Source organism: Denticeps clupeoides, chromosome 2, assembly GCF_900700375.1.
Source record: "Denticeps clupeoides chromosome 2, fDenClu1.1, whole genome shotgun sequence".
In the NCBI taxonomy this organism is placed as follows: domain Eukaryota; kingdom Metazoa; phylum Chordata; class Actinopteri; order Clupeiformes; family Denticipitidae; genus Denticeps; species Denticeps clupeoides.
In genome coordinates, this window is record NC_041708.1 from 26,165,147 (window position 1) to 26,191,601 (window position 26,455).

The 26,455-nt window shown below is 43.5% G+C and overlaps 1 protein-coding gene across 12 annotated transcripts in view; it reads right to left on the bottom strand.

Moving 5' to 3' along the window:
* Nucleotides 1-26,455, bottom strand: part of svila (supervillin a) — a 40,801-nt gene that overhangs the window by 1,510 nt on the left and 12,836 nt on the right. For 4 of the 12 annotated variants that reach the window (XM_028958780.1, XM_028958788.1, XM_028958722.1 and 1 more), the window contains exons 4-38: nt 25,177-25,240; nt 24,957-25,099; nt 22,861-23,494; nt 19,186-19,914; nt 18,455-18,631; nt 17,454-17,488; nt 16,609-16,673; nt 16,202-16,338; nt 15,559-15,654; nt 14,720-15,002; nt 13,093-13,285; nt 12,343-12,535; nt 11,237-11,369; nt 8,280-8,327; nt 7,846-7,923; nt 7,336-7,486; nt 7,162-7,251; nt 6,978-7,064; nt 6,727-6,904; nt 6,319-6,491; nt 5,371-5,517; nt 4,739-4,875; nt 4,508-4,655; nt 4,253-4,398; nt 3,968-4,143; nt 3,388-3,535; nt 2,902-3,175; nt 2,513-2,661; nt 2,045-2,150; nt 1,734-1,941; nt 1,524-1,657; nt 1,130-1,285; nt 900-1,043; nt 613-734; nt 8-163 (exon numbers count right to left, since the gene is read on the bottom strand). In XM_028958780.1, the coding sequence (XP_028814613.1) occupies nt 8-163; nt 613-734; nt 900-1,043; nt 1,130-1,285; nt 1,524-1,657; nt 1,734-1,941; nt 2,045-2,150; nt 2,513-2,661; nt 2,902-3,175; nt 3,388-3,535; nt 3,968-4,143; nt 4,253-4,398; nt 4,508-4,655; nt 4,739-4,875; nt 5,371-5,517; nt 6,319-6,491; nt 6,727-6,904; nt 6,978-7,064; nt 7,162-7,251; nt 7,336-7,486; nt 7,846-7,923; nt 8,280-8,327; nt 11,237-11,369; nt 12,343-12,535; nt 13,093-13,285; nt 14,720-15,002; nt 15,559-15,654; nt 16,202-16,338; nt 16,609-16,673; nt 17,454-17,488; nt 18,455-18,631; nt 19,186-19,914; nt 22,861-23,494; nt 24,957-25,099; nt 25,177-25,184 (5,982 nt within the window). In that variant the 5' untranslated portion in view covers nt 25,185-25,240. The remainder of the gene's footprint in view (nt 1-7; nt 164-612; nt 735-899; nt 1,044-1,129; nt 1,286-1,523; nt 1,658-1,733; nt 1,942-2,044; nt 2,151-2,512; nt 2,662-2,901; nt 3,176-3,387; nt 3,536-3,967; nt 4,144-4,252; nt 4,399-4,507; nt 4,656-4,738; nt 4,876-5,370; nt 5,518-6,318; nt 6,492-6,726; nt 6,905-6,977; nt 7,065-7,161; nt 7,252-7,335; nt 7,487-7,845; nt 7,924-8,279; nt 8,328-11,236; nt 11,370-12,342; nt 12,536-13,092; nt 13,286-14,719; nt 15,003-15,558; nt 15,655-16,201; nt 16,339-16,608; nt 16,674-17,453; nt 17,489-18,454; nt 18,632-19,185; nt 19,915-22,860; nt 23,495-24,956; nt 25,100-25,176; nt 25,241-26,455) is intronic. The other 8 variants (XM_028958731.1, XM_028958774.1, XM_028958760.1 and 5 more) reach the window with 8 other exon arrangements.

The following is a 26,455-nucleotide window of genomic DNA, read 5'->3' on the forward strand; positions in this document are numbered from 1 at the left end:
TCCTCACCTCAAAATCTTCCTCTGACAAGTAGATCTCCAGACGCAACGGGTCGACACCCTCAGGCAGTGGGCGGCCCAGCAGATCATCCAATGGGTATGATGCTTTACAGAGACGGGCAAGGACATCCTCCACTAGGATGATCTGATTACACACTTCAGCTTCCTGTTACGATCAGAAGGAAAAATCACTTCCGTAAGCTAGTGACTTTTTTTTTTTTTTTTTTTTTGTAGTAAAGCTTCACCAATTTTTTTTAATCATGTGTCAAACACATTTTTGAATTGCTCAGAAGTTATGCCACCCATTGTCCTGAAGTCCTCATCTGTAAATCTAAGCATTGCTCTATAAAAGCTGACCCCCCCCCAGGAGGATTTGGGGAAAAGTTTACAGTTCTGAATACAGTGTTTTCATTTTCATGTGTTTGTTATTGTAGGGTATGTGGAACTCTTCTAATACACGGCGGTTTAAACTCTGGATTGCAACCCTATTTCTGACAGCGACTGCTGTACACTTCTCAGAAATCATAAGGGCCGCATTATGTAATGAATTATTTTAATGAGATCGCTGCATGTGCATGGGTGCGTGTATTTGAGGGACAGCATGCACGAGAGTACCTTCTCTGTGATCTCTGCAATGTCGTCTCTGTGCTCCCAACTAGGAAACATGTTGGTGAAAGTGAGAGGCTCCAGCCCAGCATGGATCAGATATGACTTTGGGGGCTTCTTTTCATTCTTTTCTAAGGAAGGTAACAAAATCACACACTTCTATTTAAAATAGGTACACTTCACAGCAAATTAACTTTCAGCACTACACCCTTATGCATATTTTTAAGTAATATATTTCTCAGCCTAACTCTGGTTAATGACATGATTTTGGTGCATGATTGGGACATTGGTATTACCTTTGCAGTAGTGTAGTACGGTTTCCATGGCGCACTTCCGGTCAGCATCCCACCGTATCCTGGCAGAGCCTGTGTTCTTACTCTCCAGGGACCACCAACCCTGCCACAGGTACACCTCGTGGTGGTTATCAACTAAAAATAGAGCTGGGAATGGAAGAGGAAGAGAGAACTTGCAAGATAAAAGTATATTAGTCTGATGGTTGTGTGTGTGCACGTGCACATGTACACACCAGGCTGCGTTGCATTGTACAGGTCCTCCTGCAGGAAGGGCAGCGAATTGACCAGAGACGGGTCTCTGGCGGGGAACAGAAGCTCCACAGCAACAAACTCCCCGGAAGTGCTGCTCAGCTGGTAGAGTCGGGGGCTGAAGTTAAACTTTCCCGGGTCTAGAAAGACACACATGCATGGACAATCCTTTGTAATTACAAGGGTAGTAAACATGTAACAAGACTAATTTATGCATAAACCTAATGCAATACAATTTGTTCCCCTCAATTAGTTTCTAAAATCTTCCTATAGAGGACCAGCAAAGGCTTTTATCAGGATATTTGATTAAACTTTAGTGCTCCTTCTTGATCTTTCAAATGTGATATTTGTGTATGTGGTCTTGGTCACATGACCCACCTTGGAGCATGCAGTCATAGGCCTTGCGGTCTCTTCCCCCCAAAGCTTCCCAGAATGCTGCAGGCTCATAACCCTCGTTACACTCTTGAATGGTCACTTTACTGCTGCTGTGAAGGCCGGCCTCCAGAGGACACCTGCCAATTCAAATCTGTGTTACCAAGGTAACGGCTATGGATATATTGATGCCATGTTTTTGTACACGTAACTCACAGCTCTTTGATCTTGTTGGCAGTGGTGCGGCCCACGTCACGCGTGTGCGTCTGTGTCTTGCAGCCGTGCCACAGGAACATGCTGGTCTTGGACACGTTCAGGAGGACCAGGCTCGCTCGTGAGCGCAGAGAGCTGCAGTGGCACAGCACCTCCAGCAGGAAGCCCTCCAGCGGCCTCTCCCCCCGCACAACATAGAGCCGCCAATCATCTGAAAGAATGATTAGATGGACCGTAAAATAAAAAAATCAAAAAATAAATAAAAAGTCACAAACAAGAACGAGTGACTGAGAAAGACAAGTGATGGTACATACTCTGTGTGTTTTCTTCCTCCTCCTCCCTCTTTCCTGAGTGGATGATCATACCACCATTAAAGCACTGCAGGAAGCATGGCGGCTCCTTACCCTGCTGTATTTGCACCTAAAAACACAAACCTACACATTAACATACAACAGAGAGGCAGTGGTAGCCTAGCAGTTAAGGAAGCGGCCCTGTAATCAGAAGGTTGCCAGTTCGAATCCACCAAGGTGCCACTGAGCAAAGCACCATCCCCACACCCTGCTCCCCAGGCGCCTGTCATGGCTGCCCACTGCTCACCAAGGTAAAAGCAGGGGACACATTTCGCTGTGTCATCATTTGTTGTGCTTTGTATCACAATGCCAATCTCTTCACTTTCAACACAGACCCATGCTTCAACTGTATTACACACACACACACACACACACACACACACACACACACACACACCTTTACCTCCCAATACATTTTAGGCACATACACACCTGTGCACCTCTCTCCTCGTCTAACTCCACAGTCATGAGTGCGGAGGTTCCTTTCTCACTGACGGTGGAGTGACGGCCCTGCCAGAAGAAATAGACACACTTCTCCTTTCCAGGGCCAATGTTCCTCTCACCGTTCTGCCACTTTCCCACTGTACACCACACATACAAACAGTAAATCACATTTAACACACACGTCGAGACTAACAATTAAAACAAATGTGAACTTTACACTGCAGCTCAATCAGCTCCATCTGAATCACCAAAAAGCCATATTACGTATGGGATCTGTAGTTTGTGTGTTAACAGTGCTTCAGATTTCCAGGCCATAATAATACATCTATATCTATTGCGGGATGAGTTTGACACCTTGACAGACACACACGCTTCACCTGCTGTGCTGATCATGTGCTTCCATTTGACCACATATGTGTCCCCCTCGTGAAACTGCCCCACGCTGGTACGGGGCAGACGGCTATAGTCGAACTCCAGGATATGCCACACCTCCACTGCCAGTGTGGTTATGCCAAAGCTCCGCCTGTCATCGCCCTCCACAAAGCCGTAGCCCCGGCCAACATCCATTCCATCCAGTACCATCTTAATGGGGGCCCGGGACACAGGCAACATCAGGGACACGTCATATGGCTTTAAATCCACACCAGAATCCTGCAGGCATGTACATAAACGGACAGAGAATTCGTTTTTCCCAACAATATACATAACAAAAAACATTTTATAAATATGTTTACACTTCAGTGTACAGAAGAAAAATCCAAGATACCAGTTTACTCCAAATCAGTGAATCAATGTTGTCCATGACTCCAAGCAGAGTTATTATCATGGAACTTGCACTTATTTATGTAGATCTGGTTGTTCACCTTTTGTTCTGTAACATGCTCGCTGTTCAGTTTGCAGACTGATTTCTTCGCCTCCGTCCAATCCAGGAACTTCTCCTTGAACAGGGTTGTCTCATTGTGCTCAGTCAGTCTCCCGAACACTGCCCAATCAGGGCGACCCTGACCTTTCCTAACCAACATTGAAACAAACAAGGTCAGCAGTGTTACACTCCATAGACTTTTGGAATATATTCTGTTGGAATTGTAAGCGATGCCACGATGCAAGATGGAGCCACAGATACACCCGAACTTTCACACTTCTAAACATCTACAGCACTGCAACTGCACTTTATGTACTTCTATTTGTATTATTTCTGTAATCTTTGTATTTTTCTGAATATAATATTTATCCTTTATCAGTTTTTACTGTTGTGCTTGAGAGACACAAATTTCTTGTATGTGTTGCATCACATACTTGGCCAATAAACGTGATACTGAAAGCAACGTTCCTTTTCATAGCCTAACACACACACACACACACACACACACACACATACATACACACACACACCATAGCTACCCCAAAACAGCTGCTGTAAGTGTGCGCATGATCTAGTCTCACCTGGGGATGAGAGAGTTACACTCTCCCGGGTCCAGAGGATTGATGTCACAGTTGCTGTAGTCAAACATCCCGTTCCACAAGTGCTTGGCCAACTGAAACGCCACCTTCCTCTGAGCCAGGGTGACCTCTTTACCATGCCACACGTAGACCTCACTGCCAAAATCAAACACCAACACCTACACACACACCATAGGAAAAAAAATGTAGCTTCAAAAAGTCACACAACATGAAAAAATAGTCAAATGGTATAGACAGAAGTACACCATAACTCCTAACTGTACAGACCTCTTTAGACTCCAGTAGGCAGCAGCGGGGCACTCTGCCCCAGTAATCATCTTCTGGCACCAGCCGGTCCTCCACCAGCCTGAAGATGCAGTTGGTCTCAACGATAGCACTTTCATACGACTCGTCCTCCTCAGGAGAGCCAGCACCTGTCACAGTCACATGCAGCAGTGAATATTTTCATAGTGATTACACCCCCCACCCTTCCTTACACACACACACACACACACACACACACACACACACACACACACATACTCTGATAGCTGGATTGGCCTCCCAGAATCTTCCAGAAGTCCCTGGCAGCAGGGCTGCTTGCGTTCACTCCCTCCTCAACAGTCTGAATGTATGGGGCGCGGCAGCCCAGGTCTCGCTTCGTCTGGATGAACTGAGCCATCTCCGAGGCCTGATGTATATACACACATATGCAAGTGATGTCTTTACTGACTTATCAAGTAAGAGACTTTTCACAAATCAGATAATACTCACTTTGGCCTTTTCAATTACGTTGGCGAACTCGCCCACCCAGATGAAGCAGTGCTGGGGCGTGACCAGCAGGAAGCAGTCCCCGCTGTTCAGAGAGGAAGCTCTGGGCTCTACTAGCCTGGTCTGGATATGCCGTCGGCCTAAACATGCACACACACACACACACACACACACAAAACGTTAGTGAGTTTTTATTCAAAACATCAGATACAATCATGTCCACTTTACTGAAATAAAGTGTTATGGGAGGTGAGGAATTGACTCGTTTTATTGCCCCATGATGGGTTTTGCACAAACTGGATACCATTGTGCCAAGACTGCCTTAAGGCAGTGGTTCACTAAAGGAAAGAACATCAATACAAACTCTAGAGTGTGTGTGTTCTTCATGTGAGGACTGTTTCTGCACACACACTTTGGTCCTACAAGCTTCCTGCATGAGGTCATGAATGTCAGCTTGTAACTAGTCAGCTGGCTCTAATAAGAGTCTGTCCAAACAAGGCCAACCGCAGAACCTCAAAAATTGGTGGTGCACACCTACCACTCTAAAACGACATCCAAATTGGGGGTGTTAACCTCCACCAAATCCAGAAACATTATCTGACACATCGGAAGGAGGCAGGAATGTGATTTTGTACCTTTGACCTGGATGAGCATGGTCTTTTTGTAGGGCATGGCACTGCTGTGCTCAGAAATGTTGACGCTGCGCAGACTGACGTTGTTGAAGTTCTCTTTACTCGCCAGACCAGCCAGAGCCACTTCAGAGAAACCTGAGCCTTTACTCACTGGAGGGAGGGAGGGAGGGAGAAAAACAAATCGATAATATTTGTTTAACATGTACAATTTCTAACAGACCAATTACACTGCCAATACATTTCCTGGGATTTTGAGCATGTTCAGTTACAATACATTTATTCTTCTGTATCTTTACATGTTCTACTCTGGACAAGGTTATTGCTGGGTGGGTTGGTGAAAGTGAAGTGATTGTCATTGTGAAACACAATGGTGACTATGAAATGTGTCCTCTGCTTTTAACCCTCACCCTTGGTGAGCAGTGGGCAGCCATGAAAGGCACCCAGGGAGCAGTGTGTGTGGATGGTGCTTTGCTCAGTGGCACCTCAGTGGTTCAGGATTTGAACCAGCAACCTTCTGATTACAGGTCCGTTTCCTTACCCACTAGGGTACCACTGCCCCAAAATCTGTTTCTGCCTGGTTTCGAACAGAGGACCTTTCGTGTGTGAGGCGAACGTGATAGCAACTACACCACAGAAAAATGGGTGCAAAACTGGGTGGTGGCTGACTACATGAGGCTAAAAGGTATATGGGCAATACCGCACACTGGCAACTGAACTTGGTACTTCACCCAAATCGGAGTGATCTGTTCCTATTCACTATTCTGCTCAAGTGAATATGGACAGGACAAAGTCCATGAGTGAAAAGAGCTCAAATAAACCTCAGGCCAGTGGAAATGGCTATTAATGCTTTAACAAATGAATTTTACATTTTTTTTTTGCCTGTCAGAGAACAGAATTAAAAAATGTTGATCTATGGGGGAAAAAAAAAAAAAAAAAAAAAAAAGAGCTCACTCTTATCTCTGTTCATCCTCTTGCTCTCCAGTAGGCCGATGTTGAGCCGATGCTCGGTGTACTCGTTTCTGATGTCATCTCTGGTGGCCAGCAGCCTCAGTGGGTTCTTTGATGATGGGACGTTCCGGACCGGTCGCACAGCACGCTTGTGCTGCACCATGTCAGAGGTCAACCTGAAGGTCAGGAATCACAAATGATCAACAAGGCACAGACAAATTCTGATCAAAGCACTTCGTATAACCTGCACCCATGTCAAATGGGTTTTACTCTTAATTGTATTACTCTAATGTTGAATAAGTTATTGGAAAAGTTAACAATTTGTTAAATTGTATCACAAAATCTAAAAAGAACAACGAGGCAATGCAATTTTAAAATGAAGGAAAATCAATTATGAGTCTGGTGTCTTACTTTGGGAGCTGAGAGCCAAAGATGGCATCAAAGTCATCAACCAGGTCAACCTTCGTTGAGAGGCTGATCAGCTCCTCAGTCTGCCGATAGAACTTGGAGAAGACCTCGTCATCCAATTGCATCACTTCCTTCACACCCTTCTCAGTCACAGTGAGTGTGGCCTCCTGAAGTCCTGCCACTAACACACACATGCATTCACCAACTAGTAGATGTGCATCATGGGAAATATTAGCACAATTCCTCACACTCACCTTTACTATTAAGCCTCCCTAAGAAAGACTCCAGTTTGTCTAGTTTCTTGTCGGACTCCACATTCATGTCCTTCCTCACCTCAATCTCTGTTGGAAAGGGTTTAAGATCCATTGACCTCACAATATATACAAGTAAAACCAAACTGATCCATGAGCTTCACTGATCAAACAAACATGGCATTACCCTCCTGTGGCTTGGAGATGGGGTGTGAATTGTTCTTGGCTTTGGTAGGAGAGAGTGCAGCAGGGCTGAGGGCAGCAGGCGAAGCCAGACCTGAAACACAGAACGCTTGCAAATAAAAGTGGCCATTGAAGATGCTCATTTGAAAATGTTACATTTCATTTAAGGATCACACACCTTTCTTAACCATGCGTGCCGCGACTGTAAACTGTGTGGAGTCATTGGCTGCTCCATGACCTTTGACCTTCCAAGCTTCTTCTTGTGCAGTGATGAGTTGCTTTCTCTCTTGAATGCTCATCTCGATCCTCTCTGATTCCTCACTAATCCTCTGAAGCAAAACACACAGAAAAAATATCAACTTTATCCTGCAAACAGTCTCTCTCTCTCTCTCACACACACACACACACACACACACACAGTGAATGGTGGGTGTACAGAACACCATACAAGGTAGAGAACAAGATGGAAAAGAAATTGTAAGACAAATGTTAAATTGTTTAAAAAAAAAAAAAAAAAAAAAAAAAAAGGTCTTGGATAACATTTCAACTTTAGACTTATTATACATGGGTACCTGCAAAATGTCAAATTATACAAACTTTACACAGTTAATAAGGTCTGCATAAAGATTAAGTGAGAAGAGCGGGTGCAACTCCTCAAGTAGCAGATTCAGAAGTGCAGCACCCTCACCTGGATAGGTGGATCAGTCTGCATCCTGTCCTCCAATGGCTTAATAACAGAGGACAAGGCAGAGGAGAAAATAGGGTCCTGAAGACATACATGCAGAGTGTGAAAATAGAAGGAAAAGCAGAATGATAGAAAAGGGACATTTAAAAAAAAAAAAAAAAAAGAAGACAATAATGATAAAGCCATCTTAAGAGTCACCATGGCTGTAAATCTCAAACACACACACAGAGGCAGTGATGGTTACTACAAACACCATGCTGATGCCATGTTCCTTTGGCACCAGCCAGGCATGATGCATGCGGACCAATAAAACCATAAACCCTGATCCAGTAAGGAGTTCCACCACTGAAGCTGAACACACCAATGCACGAGGCTGCACCACCACCATGAGGTCAGAAATACACAGCAGCACCACCACACACATCTAGGCATCTTACCCATAGCTGATCAGACACAGCAAAGTCATCTATCATCATCCCGCCATCCTAGAAAGACGTGGAAGAAATAAAACAAGTGGAAACACAATAGGGGTGGAGCCAGAACATTGTCGTTGCTGGTTTCATATTAGTTTTATTGTAGTTGATATTAACTTGTTTGGAATCCTTTTCTTTCCAGGACCACACTGGTTTTAAATGTCCACATTGGTTTAATCTATATTATTTACCAAGAAGTAAAACAAACTAATTGTTTTTAATAAAATCAAGGTGTGAGAAAAAGCACAAAAACCAGAGTTTACATTTAGTTCTGGATTAAGAATGGTTTAGTTTTGTTTTATTATTCTACATCGAGCAAACAAATATTTAAATCATAAGGCATCATATGCAACTCTTGGGGGAAAGCTGCTCTATTTATACAGGAAAACATGAAATTTTAAAACCTCAGTTTAACCAATAAAAATAATTTGAAACATCAGTCTTTGAAACTACAGATTTTAAGTTGCTACTTGTGCATTTGGTCATCAAAAATGCAATTTATTTAAATCCTACAACAGAATTTTAATTATATTATGGTCATTAAACTACATAAGAAACCCTAAGTCCTGAAATTCATAAACAAGAGGACCCGATCTGTGCAATATAAAAGGGGTAGGCTGTGAACAGTTAGCCCTTATGTTAAGGTGTGGGTTCAGAGCCGAACCCTCATGATTACCTAAGCCTACATCCACAGCATGCTACATGACAAAGCAGTATCAGTAAAGACCAAACAGAGAGAGATGTGGGTCAAATCAAAACACTCCAGAACAGAAAGACTACAAAACCAAAAAGGGCACAGGATGAGTAAGGAGGTCAGAGCAGTACAACTTACAGATCCCTGTGTGACCCTATACCAACAAGTACCTACTATGACATCCAGATAACAAGAAGTCTCTTGTTGTGTCAATAAACCCAACAGACAATCTTTCAAGGTAAATGACAAGCAAGCGGATGCATTAGCTCAATGCGTTCTGGATTAATGGACAAGCAGACATGAAAGGCTGCTCACTATTTAGCTGCAATCTTCACTCTCTTAATAAGACGTCTGTATACATTTCCAATAATACTGATGTACCGAGAAACTGTGTAATTGTGCAAAATAAAAAAAAAATGTTAATGGTCTGCTTTTAAAGTGAAACAGCAGATTTACAACTACATTTCACTTGTTTCCCTGAGGCACTCAGATAATGCTACATGCAACAGTGTGTAAAAATGTATTTTATATAATGAAGTGTATGTATAAAAACCGCTAAAGATACACTGCATTACCAATAACTATTGCACTTTTCAAGTGCAACATGAAGACAGAAATAAAAATACATAAATTAATAAACATACTGTCAATTTGCAGGTCGAAGAGAGAGATCATGTAAGACAGAAAGGTTGCACAACTCTCAAGAGTCTGCATCTCGCAGTGTTAATAAGGATGTTAAATACATGCTAAATATATTATACAGTCCTGGCCAAAAGTTCTGAGAATGACAAATACTGTTTCACAAAGTTTTAGTACAGCAATTTGCATCCCCTCCATAAAGTTATGAAGAGTGATCAGATGATTTGTAAAGTCCCTCTACCACCCCATTTATTGGATAATCAAAAACATCAAGGTGAGAGGTTCAAGGGTTGGGAAAAAGGCTTTAGGATGCCCAAGAAAGTCATGCAAGCACAAGGACCATCTCCTAAAGATGATTCCGGTACCATCAGTCCTGTCTCGAGTCAACAGTAAAGCATCTTGGGACCATTCATGTCTGGGGCTGCTTCTCATCCAAGGGAGTGGGCTCACTTACAATTTTGCCTAAGAATACAGCCATGAATAAAGACTGGTACCAAAACATCTTCCACCAGCAACTTCTCCCAACCATTCAGGAAAGGTTTGGTGAAGAACAATGCCTTTTCCAGCATGATGGCACACAGTGCCGTGCATTTTGTGGGACAAAACATTGAAATTTTGGACCTTAATCCAATAAAGAACTTGTGGTCATTCTTCAAGGTGGGTGGGGGGGGGGAAAAAGGACAAAAATTGACAAACTCCGAGCACTGATTATGAAGGAATGGGTTGCCAAACACTCAGGATTTGGTCCAGAAGTTGATTGACGGCATGCCAGGGCGAATTGCAGAGGGCCAACACACCAAATATTGAGTCTTTGCATAAACCTGATGTCAGTCAATGAAGCCGTTGAAATGCTTGTAATTCAATCCTCAACAGAAACAACTGACAAAAAGATCTAAAAACCCTGAAGCAGCAAACTTTGAAAACCAATATTTTCTCAAAACTTTTGGCTGCGACTGTACACTTCACTCATTTATAGGGAATCACATTTTGTTATGTTACAGCCTTATTCCTAGATAAATTAATTAATTGAATCTTTACCTTACAATTCTACACTAACACCCCATAATGACATTGAGAAATGTTTACTTGAGGTTTTATTTTTAATATATTTACCAAAAACTCAAACCTTTTGAGTGCTGAATTAAGGAAACATTAATTTAATCTATTTTGGAATAAAGCTGTTAACATAAAATGTGGAAAGCATGATGCACTGTGAATAATGTCCAGATGCACTATATTAATATAAATCTAATATGAATAGGCAATTTACATTAATTAAGAGAATCAAAATGAAATTACTTTCCACATTTATTTCAATACCAATAGTTACCAATAATCATTTGTTAACAGACGAGAATGGCTTTCAGTCAAAACTGGACCACAGTAGAAAACACTAAAAGAATGATTGTCCTGACCTCATTAAACATTTAAAAGGTACAGCCCCCCTGTAGTGTGCAAGCAGAGAATCTGGGAGACAGACTCCGCCCCGTTTCTTTCCGATTTACTGTCGTGACTGAGAGAGTGGATCTGATGTGAGCTCTTACTGTGCAAGATTGTCTAAAAAGGTCAGTTCGAAAGGTGGTGTTACCTTCTTCTTGAAGCTTTGCTCGAGTTCCCAGAGCTGGGTGTGGCGCTCAGACACTGCAACATGCACGATATCCTGCTTTTTATTGATACGGTTCCGCCAGTCCTCCTCTCCACTCTTCTTCAGCAGAGCCAGCCTGAACCGTGCAGACAAACATTTACATTTACGGCATTTATCAGAAGCCCTTATCCAGAGCGACTTACAAATCACAATGGTAGTAAGTGGGATTTGAACCTGGGTCTTCTGGTTCTGGTTCACTACCACACACACGTCTTTATGTAAGGATCTTTGCAATAAATATGTAACTGATGTATTATGAATTTGTAATTAAGCCTAAACCTAAATCATACTTCCTGGTCAAATTCTCTAATGAGCAGCACAAAGTCCTCAATTGAAGCAAAATGCAATACCCTCCTGCCTTATTAGACAAACTAATGACTGTATACACACACACACACACACGTATTACCCCCCCCCCCCCCCCCCAACACACACACACACTATTAATCATATTTACATATTTCTACCCAAACAATGCAAGGTGGACGAGTGATACAACTATACTCCCAATCAAGTTATATACATACATGATCATATGAGAATAACGGAAACGTTCTGTAGAAGGGCCAGTTGTGTGCACACACAGAACATCTTAAGAGCCAAAAAAGGAGCATCACACACACGCACCATTGTACATCACCCTGTGAGACAGTTCACACTATAAAAGGTCAGTACTGTGCTGTGTGTGTGGCTAAGCACACACACACAGCATTTAATTATGTCATCAATCAATGAGAAGCCCATTCCATGTAACACACCATGAGTTACACAAGTACTTTACTTCAGATGTACAGTGCTAAAAAGCTAATTTTTCTCTCTCTCAGCATCTGTATTGCATTTATTTTCTACGCCGTTCCACGAAGGGAGAGAAAAAGTGCCAAAATACTCTGAAATTAGTTCTCTCTAATTCCATACAAGCGTAGTGAAGAACCAGGCTTCTTCAAACCATGAACTGTCAACACAGCACATCGTCTGCCTCCCTCTGCATCTCTCTCTATCTCACACACACACACACACACACACACACACACACACAGGAAATGTCTCACCTCTCTTTGACTGACATCTGTCTCGCCATCATGCTCTCGGTGAGATACTGTTGTGCGTGAGAAACTCCCTCCACCTCACCTTCAGCTGGGCTGAGCTGGGGTGTGTGTGAGGTGGACGCACTCCGGCCAGAGAGTTCAGATGCAGCAACCGCTGTTGTCTCTGTGGGAACCGACACACTCAGCTCCGGAAGATCTATGCACGCGCGCACACACACACACACACACACCACACACACACACACACACACACACACACACACACACACAGGAAGGGGTTAGTACAGCCCAAAGCCAAATTCAATGTGCAACAGGCAGGGGGCAGAGCAAACCCTCACACACAAACTAATTCTCTCAGCCAAAGAGACAGATGTGAAACTATGAAGGAAAAATGATTTGTTATGCTCACAGTATGTGAAGACACAGACATACACATGTTTAACATTACATATAAGCTCTGGCTACAATAATATTAACAAGCCTTCCCCCATCTGATCCCACCATATCACTTTCACTTGGAAGAGTCATCAGTGTTCCTATATTTGTAAGAAATTTAAACCCTCATCATGACACAAGTGGCATATCTGTCGTCTGCAGAGTCGACTGAGGGGAACTCTCAAAACCACAATTCTGTGTGAAAACAGTCACCAGGAAGTGCATGTTCATTAGCATTTTTCTATCACGCTCTCTGCTTCTCGCTACGCGTGTACATGAGGTCAGTCATCGGCTCCACATTTAAAACTCCTCCTCTACCTGTGACTATGTCCTTTTCAGCGGCTTGAGGAGGTTGCATGTGAGAGTGGGCGTTCGGCTGCCCCGGTGAGTTGGACGGGGAGGCGTGCTCAAAGTAGCTGGGACCTGAAGGGGCAGAGGTCAGCTGAAGGTCACCAGACAGGGCTGTGGAGATGGTCGGGGACTTGAACCTGGGAGCCGAACCATTCTGGAGCTGGGTGAACAGGAAAGAAAGGGTGTCTTCAACTATTTACTCACAGACAAAGACTACAAGCTACCAGCCAGCCAATCAGATTCCACAACCCAAGTTCACACCAGCAAACCACAGAGCTGAAGCTTTAAAAACTACAGGCTACAGCATAAAAGATCAAACGATCTGGACAATTGTCTTCACATGAATATTCAACCAGAGGTTCCCAAACTGTGTTTTAATTCCACCGGAAAGGTGATTACACCTTTTTTTGTTCTGTTCAATAACTTGCCTTTTTGCATGGATTACAATGTTTAAAAGTAAATTAAAGGGGAGCTGGAATACAAAATATGTGTACACATGCAGGAGCCAGGGGCTCAAAATGTTTTTTACACAAAAGGGGGCCATGGATGAAAAGTTGGGGAGCCAATGCAAAAAATGCACAGTGTACATTCTATATTGCAAGCCACACACCGCACACACACACAACAATGTGGCTCAACAGTGATTTAAAAAAAATGTTTCAATCACAGCTAATAAGAGAATTCTGGATTGTGGGGAGAAAAATAAAAATAAATAAAAAACACACACACTGCATAAGCAGCCATGCTGGACCGTTTTTTTGACTAAATTAATCTTAATCTGTGACTAGCCTAACCATCAGGAAGCACACACGTAGCAATGTGGCACCAGGCCGTTGCAGATGTGCAGGATGCCAAAATGCAAGAGCAATGCCAGGTCCTGAGATACAATACCGCCCAAAAGCACGTCCTTACGTTTTCTAGATCACTCTGGCCTTCTGAAAGCTCTACTTCCACACTACTCAGCTCAGAGTCAGAGCAGTCCTGCATCAAAGACAGCCTGTCATACTTAGCATTTTTGGTATCTTACTAGTCAAGCTTGTTCTTGTTTAAAAGGAAATTAAAATCTAGCTTCAGGATCAAATGCAAACGGTTAGTGTGCTTGACTTGTCCAAAACTAGTATCCTAAAAAAAAAAACTAGTTTGCAGATTGCAGCCTTTTGAGTAGCGCAAGTCTGATCCAAGTCTAGCCATTCAATCTATTGCCATAGATTTTTTGCCCTGCCACTGTTTGCTTCACTGTTTCTCCAGGTGAGCTAATGGTGCACTGTATCCTATTAACTTGCATGAATTACATGGTGAATGCAATGACTATCAGTGTTTTTCTTTGTTTAAAGCCCTTAATAATCAGATATGATCAAAGATGATAAACGTCTAACAGTTTTAGTCCTATTAAAGCGATATATAACCCCATAACCCTGATATATAATCCCATAACCTCTTGAGGTACACACTTCATTAATATCTCTCTGCAACGAACTAGACTTCTTTTGACAAATCATCAAAACTTATTTCTTTCCATAATAAAGCAATAAAATCAGCTGCAAATGCGGGACAGATTTTTTATACAGATGTTGAATGAGCCTTGGCCCCATACCTGCTCCACTTCGCCCTGAGTGATAGGCTGGGTTTGATAGCGTGCATTGGAACGCCGCGCCCGTGTGTCCCCCCTGGAGCGGGGCACTTTAACAGGTGGCTGTGCCAGCCGATTGAATAAAGCCATCTTCTCTGCCAAGCTGAGCGTGGACAGGTCAGGCTCCTCAGAGGGCGTGCCCAGGGATGGGCGCGAGGGTGCATCTGTCTCCAATCGGCACTCGTCCTGCCGTGCCTCCTGAGCCTGCTGCTTCTCTACCATGCTGCGGTGCGAGGACGCTTGGAGGCTGGTAGGGGAAATGAGTGGAGACGAGAGGGTGGGGGGGGAGGAAATAAAAAATGAGAATGGCTGGCATGCAGGCCTTGTGGACTGGGGCCATTGCATTTGGAACAATGAAGCAGCTCATGCAGGTCGTAACAGAGCAATACAGTTCTGCGGGGCATTCTATGAGTTCTGAGGCAAGAATCACTTTAAACAGCAGTAATACATCCTGTCCCCACAAGAAGGTGCTAAAGACTAAGATGACAAACCATAGATGTCAACATTCAGATCAGCATCAACATTAAAATGTTGTGATTGAAATGATAAAACCAAATTTCATGCATAACTGTTAAATAAAAGCAAAATCAGCATGGTTAAAACCACCTCATGTTTCTGTTTGGCATGAACTTCATAACATGAAAGGTGTTAGTATGGCCAAGTCATTTTCTTAATCAGGAGTGCGGTTAAATCAAAACCAAAAAAAACTGCTTGGGTTTAACAGTTAAAACGTGCAATGAGCACAAAGGCCTACAATAAAAACCAGTCAGTGTTCAAGGAAAACCAGTCCAACCCACTTGTACCTGTACTGGCTGGGTGTGCTGTTGGCCACAGCAGAGCTAGAAGCATGTGTTACAGCAGTGTGTACAGACACTGTGTTTAAGGCAGAACTAGGATGACTGAAGAAGGTTGTGGTGTGTTTGAAGACAGAGTGAAAAGGGAGACAAAAAACACAGGACAGGAAAAGCAGAGGACAGCAATAAGAAGGATAAAGTACATAAACAGGAAAAAATGACAGATTATCTAATTAAAACACTAATGACTATTAATGACTATATTAGAGCTAAATAGATGGGACATTTTTCAGCAAGTACCAGCAAACATACTGTGCCCGCAGCCCTGCATGTGTGACCAATCAAATGGCCTCTATAGCTCAACAGCAGAAGTTGGACATGAACCACCAAGACATGGTCTACCCTCCAATTAATACATTTTCACCATTCCCACACATCTGGGTAAGATTAGGCCTTTAAACCGCAAAGCAATGAAGCCTTCAGGTTTAAACTTGCGTAATCTAATGTCTCTGTTACTCATGTGGTCAAGGGACCACACCTGCTGAGGACTTTGTTGGAGAACCTCCAGGTCTGATGCATACTGGCAATAATAAACATCCACTGTAGAGACCCATTCTGCACATTTAAAAAAAAATGTTTGAGCGTCACTCACGTTGCAGCGATGACCACCTCCTCCGTGGTGACAGGCTGGGTACGTGAGCGGTCCTGTGTGCGCCTCAGTCTGCGATCCAGAGCTGCGTTCCTACTGTACTGTCTGGAAGCTCCACCATCCACGCTCTTCTCCAACTCCTGACACAAAATAATTCACACAAACACTATGTGACACTGGCTAATGTGATGCAAGACAAATTAGATTTATTGCAACTGTTCCAATGAGACACGTGGCGCTGATCCCTAATAATCAGTTTCAAATTGGTGTGTGTGTGTGTGTGTGTGTGTGTGTGTGTGTGTGTGTGTGTGTGTGTGTGTGTGTGAGTGAGAGAACGTATTTTTCAACTGCAACATGTTCTTAAACTGACTGGTGTTGGAGGGTTGAGGAAAAAGCAGCACTTGTTTTACCCTAAAAAGTGAACGTTTGGCTGCAACACTCAACTTCGCTCTTTCATCCAACTTCTCTTCATCCACTGTGGGGAAGGGAACACAGAGAAAAACAGTTCAGTTCTTTTTTTTTTTCCCTTCCTCTTTTCCTTTGAGAATGACCATGGTCCAGAAACATCACAGATCCAGTCCTCTGCCCCTGGCTGCCAGAAGAGGAAGAGGTGTGTGTGTGTGTGTGTGTGCAAGTGAGTGTGTCCCCAAGCACATGTGCATTCCTCTGAACTGAGCTCATGAGTGCATGCACTCACATCTGCTGGGTTTTAAACCCTTTTCAAAACAGTGACCAGGCTTCAACTCTACTTTTATCAACTCAAACCAGAGTCAGTCATTGCTGGTTAATCCCTGGACATTACAGTTCACACAGTTCCCCCAAAAATGTGTGTGCAATGTCGCAACCCCCCCAAAAAAAGCTGCATTTCCAGCTAGTGAGTCAATTGTTTTTCTATTTTTCCAAGGCCCTATTGGAAAAGACATGAGCAGGAATTGTCACGTTACCATCCCATGAACACTTTGATAAAAAAAAAAGTATAAATTACAGCTCTTTTAGAGTTTGCATAAGGATAGGACTAAATAGAAGTGCTACTGATCCTCAGGGCTTATGGAACAAAAAGCAGCCAGGAATTTTCCTAAAACTCAAAAAGAGCCTTAAACACTCTAAAAACACAAGCAAAATGAGAACCTGGACACAGAACATAAATCCACCCAGTCTCCAAATTTCTGCAGTTTTAAGCAATTTTGAAACCTAATGGCAAAAAGAGGTGAAGGGAGGTCCAGGACAAAAAAAAAAAAAAAAAAAAACGACTCACCTTCAGTACTGAGGGACTCTGGGACCGGGTCAGACCTGGAACACAAAACCACACAACAGTGTGAGCCAAAGCCATGAACGACGTACTCAGGCCGAAAACTACATGTTGAGTGGTCACCGTATGGACCAGTCAGCCGGTGGTGAGAAAGAGGGAGAGTTAGTGAGAGGGAGAAATGCTTAGTACAATGGTTAGCACAAAGCAGGGTTGCTCAACTCCAGTTCTGAGGATAAAACCACTGCCAGCAACGTTCTGCTGAATAAGACCAGAGAGAATGCACAATGATCGCTCTCACTCGCACACACAGACACAGCCACCAGAGAGCAAATCTCTAGATTATGACCCCACGTGTCTCACAAATCAGCTCAAAGTCTTGGGATGCTGGGCTGGTGCATTTAAAGGTGAAAAGATCTGGTGCACATGCAGAGACACACGGTTTGCCAGAGTGACTAACTTTTCTGTGAGGTCAATGGTGAGAAATGCTTACTTCTGCAGACACACGTTTGTTAGGACTAGCACTTTTTTTGTTCCAATATCAGAACCTTTCTTGCAATCAAATTAAGTAAAGCTAGGTTGAAGCATGCTAGAAAAAGGAAACATTAACCCACAGGACCAGGCCATGTAACCATCCAATTTTACAATGCAGTAAACTAATGCTTATATTCTGGGGAATTTAGCATTTCAACTTCTTTCAGTGTATCAGAGATTAATTCATACAGAACATTTTAATGAAGTTCATTTAATTCTGTCATTGTTACTGCAGCCAGACAGAGGGGGCATCCTTCTGATCCTTCAAACTCAGGCTAAACGTTCTAGATACAATATGGTAGGGGGCTCTTCAGCTCAGTTCTCAGTTGCTGCTTCTGATTGGCCACAGACGCATCACCCCTGACTCACAGGTAAAGGGAGGAGAGAAAATGATCAGTATCTAGGCCCTGAGAGCTCAAAGTTGAGGAACCCCCGCAGCACGGCATCTATTTATTTATTTGGATACTCCAGAGTACCTATCAAAATCCTGCTGCTTGGCTGAAGCGACTGGCTGAGTCCTAAACCGCTCAGAGCTCGCTCTACTCTCATTGGAGGAAATGTATCTCCGGGGGCGACGCCCTGCCCTCTCCCTGCACGCCTTGCTTCTCCAAGGGACTTCTGCGACTGTGGGCAAAGCTCCTGATTGGCCATTGCTACAGACAGGTCACCGACAGGGGCGGGAACATGAAAAGAAAAAGAAGGTACAGGTGAGGCAGAGGAAAAGTACGGGTGAAGATCGTGGTTCAGGCACCAGGGTAACAAGAATGCTCACATACACACACATGCATACTCTGCCAGAAGTCTTACATTGTCCATTATGGCCACAAATGTCAAGAAATAAAAAAAATCACACAAAAATTCTCCTAATGCCCTTTAATAAACACAGAAATGCCAGTTAAGATTCACGCTCACTCGGTTAATTCGCATTCCGCTCACAAAAAAACACGGCTGCACACGTTTTCCCTTGCACAAATTGGTTGGCAATCCAACTAGCGAATAACTTGTTAAGTGTTGTCTCTAATGGCCTCTTTGATGCCTACATCTCATGCTCCCAGCTGTTAATTTGCACGCCGCACCTTGTTCGGAGAAGCGGCACGCGTTGTTAGATGCTCGGGTTATTGGGTGAGTAAAGCCACTCTGCGCAAAGCGGTTAGACGCCGTTCGGCCCAGCAGGGTTAGAGAGTCCACGAACACACACACTTCCCACCTGTGCTGACAGGGGGTGCTGCTGCTCTCCAGGTAGGAGCTACGCAGCTGGGCCAGTGATATTCGGGCCTCCGGGCGGAGATGTTCTGCACCGGTCGCCGCCTGGGTTGCCCGGATTTGAGGATTTTGAGGTGTGTGCGGCTGAGAGTGCGGTATGTTGGGGCCACCCTGGACAGGGGGGCGGATGGAGTCCGGAGCGTGATGACTGAAGGTGTCTGTGCCTGCAGGCGCGTGTGTAGCAACGTAAGCATGGGGACGTGTGTGTGGGGTGACTGGTCCCAAGCCCCGGTGGGTGTGTGCGTCAGCTCTCGACTGATCTTCTCTGACGCGAGCCTGCGGCACGTGCGTTGGCTGGGTACGGGATGCACGTTCGGGGTGTTCATCGTGGCCCCGCCCTCGCCGTGGGTCCTCCACACTCCTCTCCCTGCGCCGAACCTCCGACGGCAGAACCGCCTGGCGACTGCGCAGCAACACCTCTGCCTCCAGCTCCCCAAGCCCCGCCTTCTCCAGCACTCTTCCCCGACCAATCTCCTCTCCTCTCACCCCGCGGACAACAGATGCGCTCACAGGGTCCCGTCGGTCAGAGGGCCCGGCTCGGCTGGACCTCACCGGAGGACTGAGTGGGTGGTGGGCAGAGAGGGTGCCCGGGGGGAGCCGGCGCAGTGGAGCAGCTTCAGGAACAGAGCTGAACTCTGGCACGTGACGAGTCACGCGCTCCTTAACACGGATTCTTCAGGAAGAAAGAGAGCACGGGTTACACACACACACACACACACACACACACACGCACTACATATTTGTGGGTCGTGGTAGTAATTATGCAACATACATGCGGCCACATCCATGTACCTTTACAAAGCTTTGGTGTGTAAAATCACTTGAAATAGATCTTTAAATGAAATCCTCAACCGTTTCACTTTTTTATTGTGCACACACAGTAAAGACGGGTCACTACAACACAAGCTGGTGTCGCCATACACCCTCAGCTGTTCGTGGACGTCAGACCCAGCAAACACACCTGCCTCATTCATGCGTCACCACAGACAGAACACCACACACACACACAACAAAAACCAGTAAAACAAGATATTACAGCACGAGCGTGTAACACAACAAGAGCAGACAAGTAATTATTTTTTATTGCAATGGCTGCTCTGCTCTAGTAGTAGAACCTTTCATTTTGCTGTTGGTTTGTCAGTAAGATAGAGTTCCTTACCACCGATCACGTGACCTTCCCTGTTTCCCATCTTCATTCCTTTCACACTTGCATTGTGGACTGTTTATCTTCCACACCTATCTGTGGTGGACCACCCTACAGCGGCCTATAATTACCAAACACCCTACAGACACCCAGTCTACTGCTCATGACCCAGACAATCACAGCATATATCAACTCATGGACTCCACGCATAAATCAAGACTGATGTAATTCTTAGAACCATCCAAAAGTTGAGACTTCTCTTATTATTAATAACAAGAACCTGAAGTGAAGATTCAAGCAAAGCACAGTGCTCTGGCTTGGAGTTCTGTTAGCTTCACCATGAAGCTAAAAAGATATTCTGGTTGAGGCCAGGTTGGATCAAAATTCACTTTTAACATGAGAATGGCTGCAGTGAAAATCCACACATGATAAAGATTTATTAATTGCCTCTTCATGACTGCTTTGTACTATTGTCATGCAAAGCCGCTTCACTAGATGCTCATTAACATGAGTGCCAAGAGTGTAAAATGCTCATGTTTAAAATTTTAAATACTCCTGTGTCTTCAGATTTGCTCTTATGTAAAAAAAAAAAAAAAAAAAAAAGCAAGACCCATACATGAGCAGTGGTAGTAGCGGTCCGAGAGTGTATATTATTTACGTAATTTATGTAAATTTATATTGATAGCGATGGCCTCAATAAGAAATAAAGGGGGAGGGGCTTGTTGTTCAGAGGAATGGAATTCATGACACTGTTTCATGACAAACTGATCACTTAATTTGACAAGTTATTTCTGTGCTCATAATCAGTCCACACCTCACATGACATGCAGGAAGTAGGCAGGGAGAAAGCAGCACACTTCAACTTGAACTGTGGTTCGATTTACCTTGGGTGAGCTTTAGAATGTAATCACTAGTCCCACCGTCTGAGGAAATGGGCAATAATGTGTGAGGGGGGGAGATCAGCTGATGTTAGCATGGCAGAGTTAAAAATGGAATTACGGGTCCTTTGTGCTCCACACAAGGAATACAGGACACGCTTGGGGGAAAAAAAAAAAGAAAAAAAAAACCACACTCCACAGAAAGGGCGTGGTAGAAGGCATGAGATATGTTAAGACCAGCATTATATGGGTGAAGTCTCAGGCAGCGTACCTGGAAGGCCAGTTGATGGGGGACATTGTGTCCCCATCCGAATCTGTCTGCAGAGACCAGCAAGGCAGAGCGCTGCCAGTACTGAACGCAGCATGAGAGAAGCCAGTCAGAGAGACCTTCCATGGTAAAACAACCCAAGAAGTAGAGACACTGAGAACGTATCCCCCTAAGACCCTCGTTTTCCCAGGAATAATAACTCAGTCATGGACAAAAATGGAAAAATAAGAGCATATGAGAATGGACTGAGGGTTTTCAGTAAAGGGATTAAAAACCAGGCAAGGCTGACCCCTAAGCCTTAAGAGCACACAAAGCACTTTAAAAACCAAAGGTTGGCATATCACACACAATATAATTCTCACAGACGTCTTAATACGTTAATATGTGTGTGTACTTAATGTTTTCATTTTGTATTGTTACAGAGGTTAAATTATGCTGGTCCCTGGCGTCCAATTTGATTTTCAAATGTTGGTTAAATACTTCATTCTGTTGGTTTACACTCACAATTTTAGCATTTCAAACGCCTTTCACATTCCATTAAAAATGTAACCCCCCCCCCCCCCCCACACACACACACATTGCATTTCACATATCTATTCAGGTAACACTGAGCTGCACATGTTCAAAGATATAAATGAAGGCATTTCTACTGGCACGCCACAAAAGCTTGTGGGAATGCAAACTTCAACTCATTTCCTTTTCAAATTGTGTTCTAATATTATTGTTATATTTTACTTTCAAATAAAGTGTTTCTGTTTCCAATATCATAGTATTGTTTTAGCCGAGGGGGGGGGGGCGAGCAGATTGTAGAAGACATTGTGCAACTGGACAATTAATGAGTGTTGCACACAGGTCATTAAAAGACCTCAAGTATACATGGATGAGCCATAACATTACGGCTGGTAGTAGCCTAGTGGGCAACTGGACCAGAAGTCCAGTGTCACAGGTTCAAACCCCACTTACAACCATCATGTCCCAGAGCTGCTCCAATGGGACTGTCCCTGTAACTACTCATTGTCACTCTGGATAAAGGAGTAAATTGCAAATAACATGTAGGTTATGTAGGAAGTGGCAATGACATGATGCCTGGGTTTCAGAAAATGACCAAAATTGTATGTTTCCAGTGGTTCTGGTCTGCAAACACTGTAGATGACCAAGTACACTGGAACCTATAGGCCTTAAAGGATTTGCTACTGACTGCCTTCAGAGGTCTAGTGGAGTCCATGCCTCAATGGGTTTTGACAGCAATACCAAAACATTAATATTAAGTATGTGGTCAAAGTTGATCTGCAGCAATAATTTCAGCAAAAAAAGACAGACAAGACTCACCCTTGTCTGCTGAGGATGCTGTGAGCCTGTTGCTCGATGAACAGGTCCCCAGGAGAAGACCGGCGGCTGGTTTTGGGGGAGCTGTGGTCCATTGGAGATATCCTCGCTGACCCAGTCACATCCACATAGGGCATGGAGGAGTCTGAGGACACGCCTTCCCCCATCGCTCTTTCCTTCGCCCTCCGCTGGTTCTCCATATTCATCCTGCTCTCTCGCTCGGACACTGACTCCACACTCTCGGGGGTGCGCTCCTTCTCGGCATGGGTAATGCGCGCATGTGCGATGGTGCCCGCCTCAAGCCCAATCATGTCCTCTCTTGGTCCGTGGTGGGATGGGCCATTTCTATCAGAGCCTTCCAAGTGGTGAGCAGAGCGAGAAGTGTAGCGTGCAGAGTACTCAGGTTCGGGGTCCTGATCCAGGAAAATTCCGTAGCGTTCGGCCACCTGCCGGCGACGTTCAGCCTTGTACCGTGCAATGCGCTCCGCCTTGTCCAGGTCAGCCACAGAGAGAGGAATGTGGGTGGGGTCAGTGCGAATTCGAGATCGGGACTGCCGTTCTCCATCATCCGTAGGATGCTTTGCCATCTCTGCCTCAGCTGTTGGGTGACGCTGTAAAGGTACTGCAACACAGACACCAATGAATCCATAAAGAGTTAAAACTTCCAAAAAGAGTTAAGCAACTTGTAAACAAAGCATTCTAAACCAAAAACACCAAAATCAGTGTTGCCAGAAATACAATAATTAATGTGTTTGTGCCATAATTTTCTCTTTATGGTGTATGATTAATAATTCAAAAAATCCTTATAACCGTAAAACGAAGGGGGAAAATGATTTCATTAGCACATCAAGGTGCAGATGTCTGTTTTCATCTGGCTGCCCAGACATACAGTTGTCTCAAGCGTGGATTTGCGCGGCGAAGTTATGAATGGGAGAAAGACCTCAGTTTACTGCAGCTAGCAGCGACAGTAAAAATTTGTCGTGTTGCGAGGTGCAAATGATATTCTGGGCTGTTCATGCTGCACTCCACTCAGGTAGAAGCTCTGTTCTGCCCAAAGGCAGTTTTTACAAAAGTTCTATATGTAAAGGTTGCATTGTACAGTATAATATGCACAGCCTATGATGATGTGTGTTATTGAAGGGTATTTTCTGAGCGACGTCAGAATGGAAATGTTAACAGTGATTTTAAGCTGCTGGTACAATACTTCAACACTATTGATACGTTATTGATCATTTCTGAATCCAAACCACACTGAAATGTTAAAGCTTCAGAATACATTGTTTTACGAATGAAAAGATGTCTGCATGTAACATTTAAATTTCGAATTATATAAAACAGTATTTTACAAATTACTGTACGCTTCAGGAATACCAACAGTAAAAACCACCATCATCATAGACAGCATCACAAAGCATACTAAATGCTAATGCGACACAAAACCAACATTAGCCTATTAATAACAAGACACTGAATACTACTCAGCGAACACTACAAAACAGAACAAAACAGTGCTAACGCTAATACTCACAGTAGTACTTCACAAAACTAGCATAACAATGCACACTGAACGCTAAAGCTATGCACAAGAAGAAACAATTACGAGCATGCTGAATACTACTGGTACTTGCAATAAAACAAAAAAACCAAACAGTTACGAACACGGAATAATAACAGCACGTACAAACAGTGCAAGGGGAAGAAATTAAAATCTAGTGAGCATTACAGGGGACACTGAACGATAAAGCTAATCCTCAAACGAACATGGCATTTCTTTATAGAACAACTATAGTTAATTATGCTTTGTTTTAGTGAACAGTATAAATAGCATTACAATTTTTTTCTTGCATCAAGTGCGATATTAAAATACTGATTAAATGTGCAACTTTGATTAAACATTACAGACTGATTTAACAAGCAGGGGTCTAAATATTCCACTCTGTTCAAACCACAGTGATTATATTATTGGATTAAATAACATTTTAATGGACAAGGGGACAAACACTAAATCTGAACCAATGTGAGGTTTGCTCAATACTAAGACTACAACAAATAAGTAATTTGCAATGCAGCATACATTGTAGCATAGACAAGCAACTCACTGGGGTCACATGGGTCGGTGGCACGTGTGTATTGGGGTGCATCCTCCTCCAGCAGCCGATTGGATACCATGCCATCACTGGGAATCAGAGAGGGCTGCAAGTCAGATTCTATCCCCTCCAAACGACGAGCATTCCTCTCTTTCCTGTGAATTGTCGTACAAAGAAAGAGAAAGTGTCACCTTCGGGAAAACAGGGTTGTTCAGTCCTCACAACAAATCACCTGTTCATGCTCCAGTCTGTTGTACTGCCACTGATGTTCTCAAAACGTTTCCTCAACTCTGACACTGCAGGGGAAGAGAACAAAGAACACAGATCAACCTGACCAATGAAGGAAAAAAAAAATTAAAAATCGAAAAGTTCACAATTCACGGTGTTCAGTTATGTGTGAAAGTGACCTGGGGCTTCCATGACATGCTCTCAAAAGACAAAAAGTAAGGTCATAAAACCCTAACAAATCCCACTACCACATCAGGGTACTTCTGTGTTGGTCCCACAGCTAAATACGAATGGGATAAATGGAGTAGAAGGGCATAAACTGAATACAAGAGATGAGACCGCCTGCAACTGGACATTCATAGCAAATAAAGAAAACTTTCCTAAATTTCTTGGGGGAATTTGTATTTTAGCTTGTGAATTTAATTGTGCCCTGTATAAAAGATGACCCACACGCTCAAAAAGTTGGGCCAGTGTAACATCATAATGTTTTATTTAAAAGCTGAATTTTTAAGCTCAAAAAGACAAGAGATCGTAAACTGTAGGAGACGCATTTTACAACAGCTTCGCCGAGGAGCTGAGCAGCAGCAGCAGCAGATGGGAAGAAGTGAAATCAGCCAAAGCTGCTCTCTCCCCCATTCCTCCTGTTCCTCCCTGCTCAGTTCGATGACAGTTCCAAGCCACCCGCTCATAAAAACTCAAAGCAGAAAAAAAAAGGAAAAAAAAAAAAAAAAAAAAAAAAAAACAGTAAAAAATTTTACGCATGCACAGAAACAAAATCTGTATAATTTATGCAAGCTTCAACAATCCAAATGGTTGGAAAACACAAAAAAACAATAGAAGCTGCTTCAGACTTCTATTATAACACATCCACGTCCACACAGATTAAGGCATAAACAGTTTACCTAAATTTGTCTAAATTAGTCATCAAAGTTCATCCCTGCACATATTCTTTTCTTCCCTTTTAGCTGGTATAACTGGATTTCAGGGTTTGCTGTTGTAGCTGGTCACTACGTCAGCACTGGGTCAGTTAGACTACATATCTAATCAAATTGGCACTAACAAATCTTTGTATATAAACTATTAATTAACATTTGAATCTTTTTAAAATATATACTTTACAATGGTTTATCCCTGTAGACCCTAGTAATTATCAAGTGCCTCTTAGAGTCCCTACAGTCTGAATAAGAAGGGGGGGAAAAAAGAAAAAAATTATTTTATGCAATAGGATTCAAGCAGAGTTGGGCAATTCATGCTTTCTGGGAGAGGAACTCCAAGAACAGGGT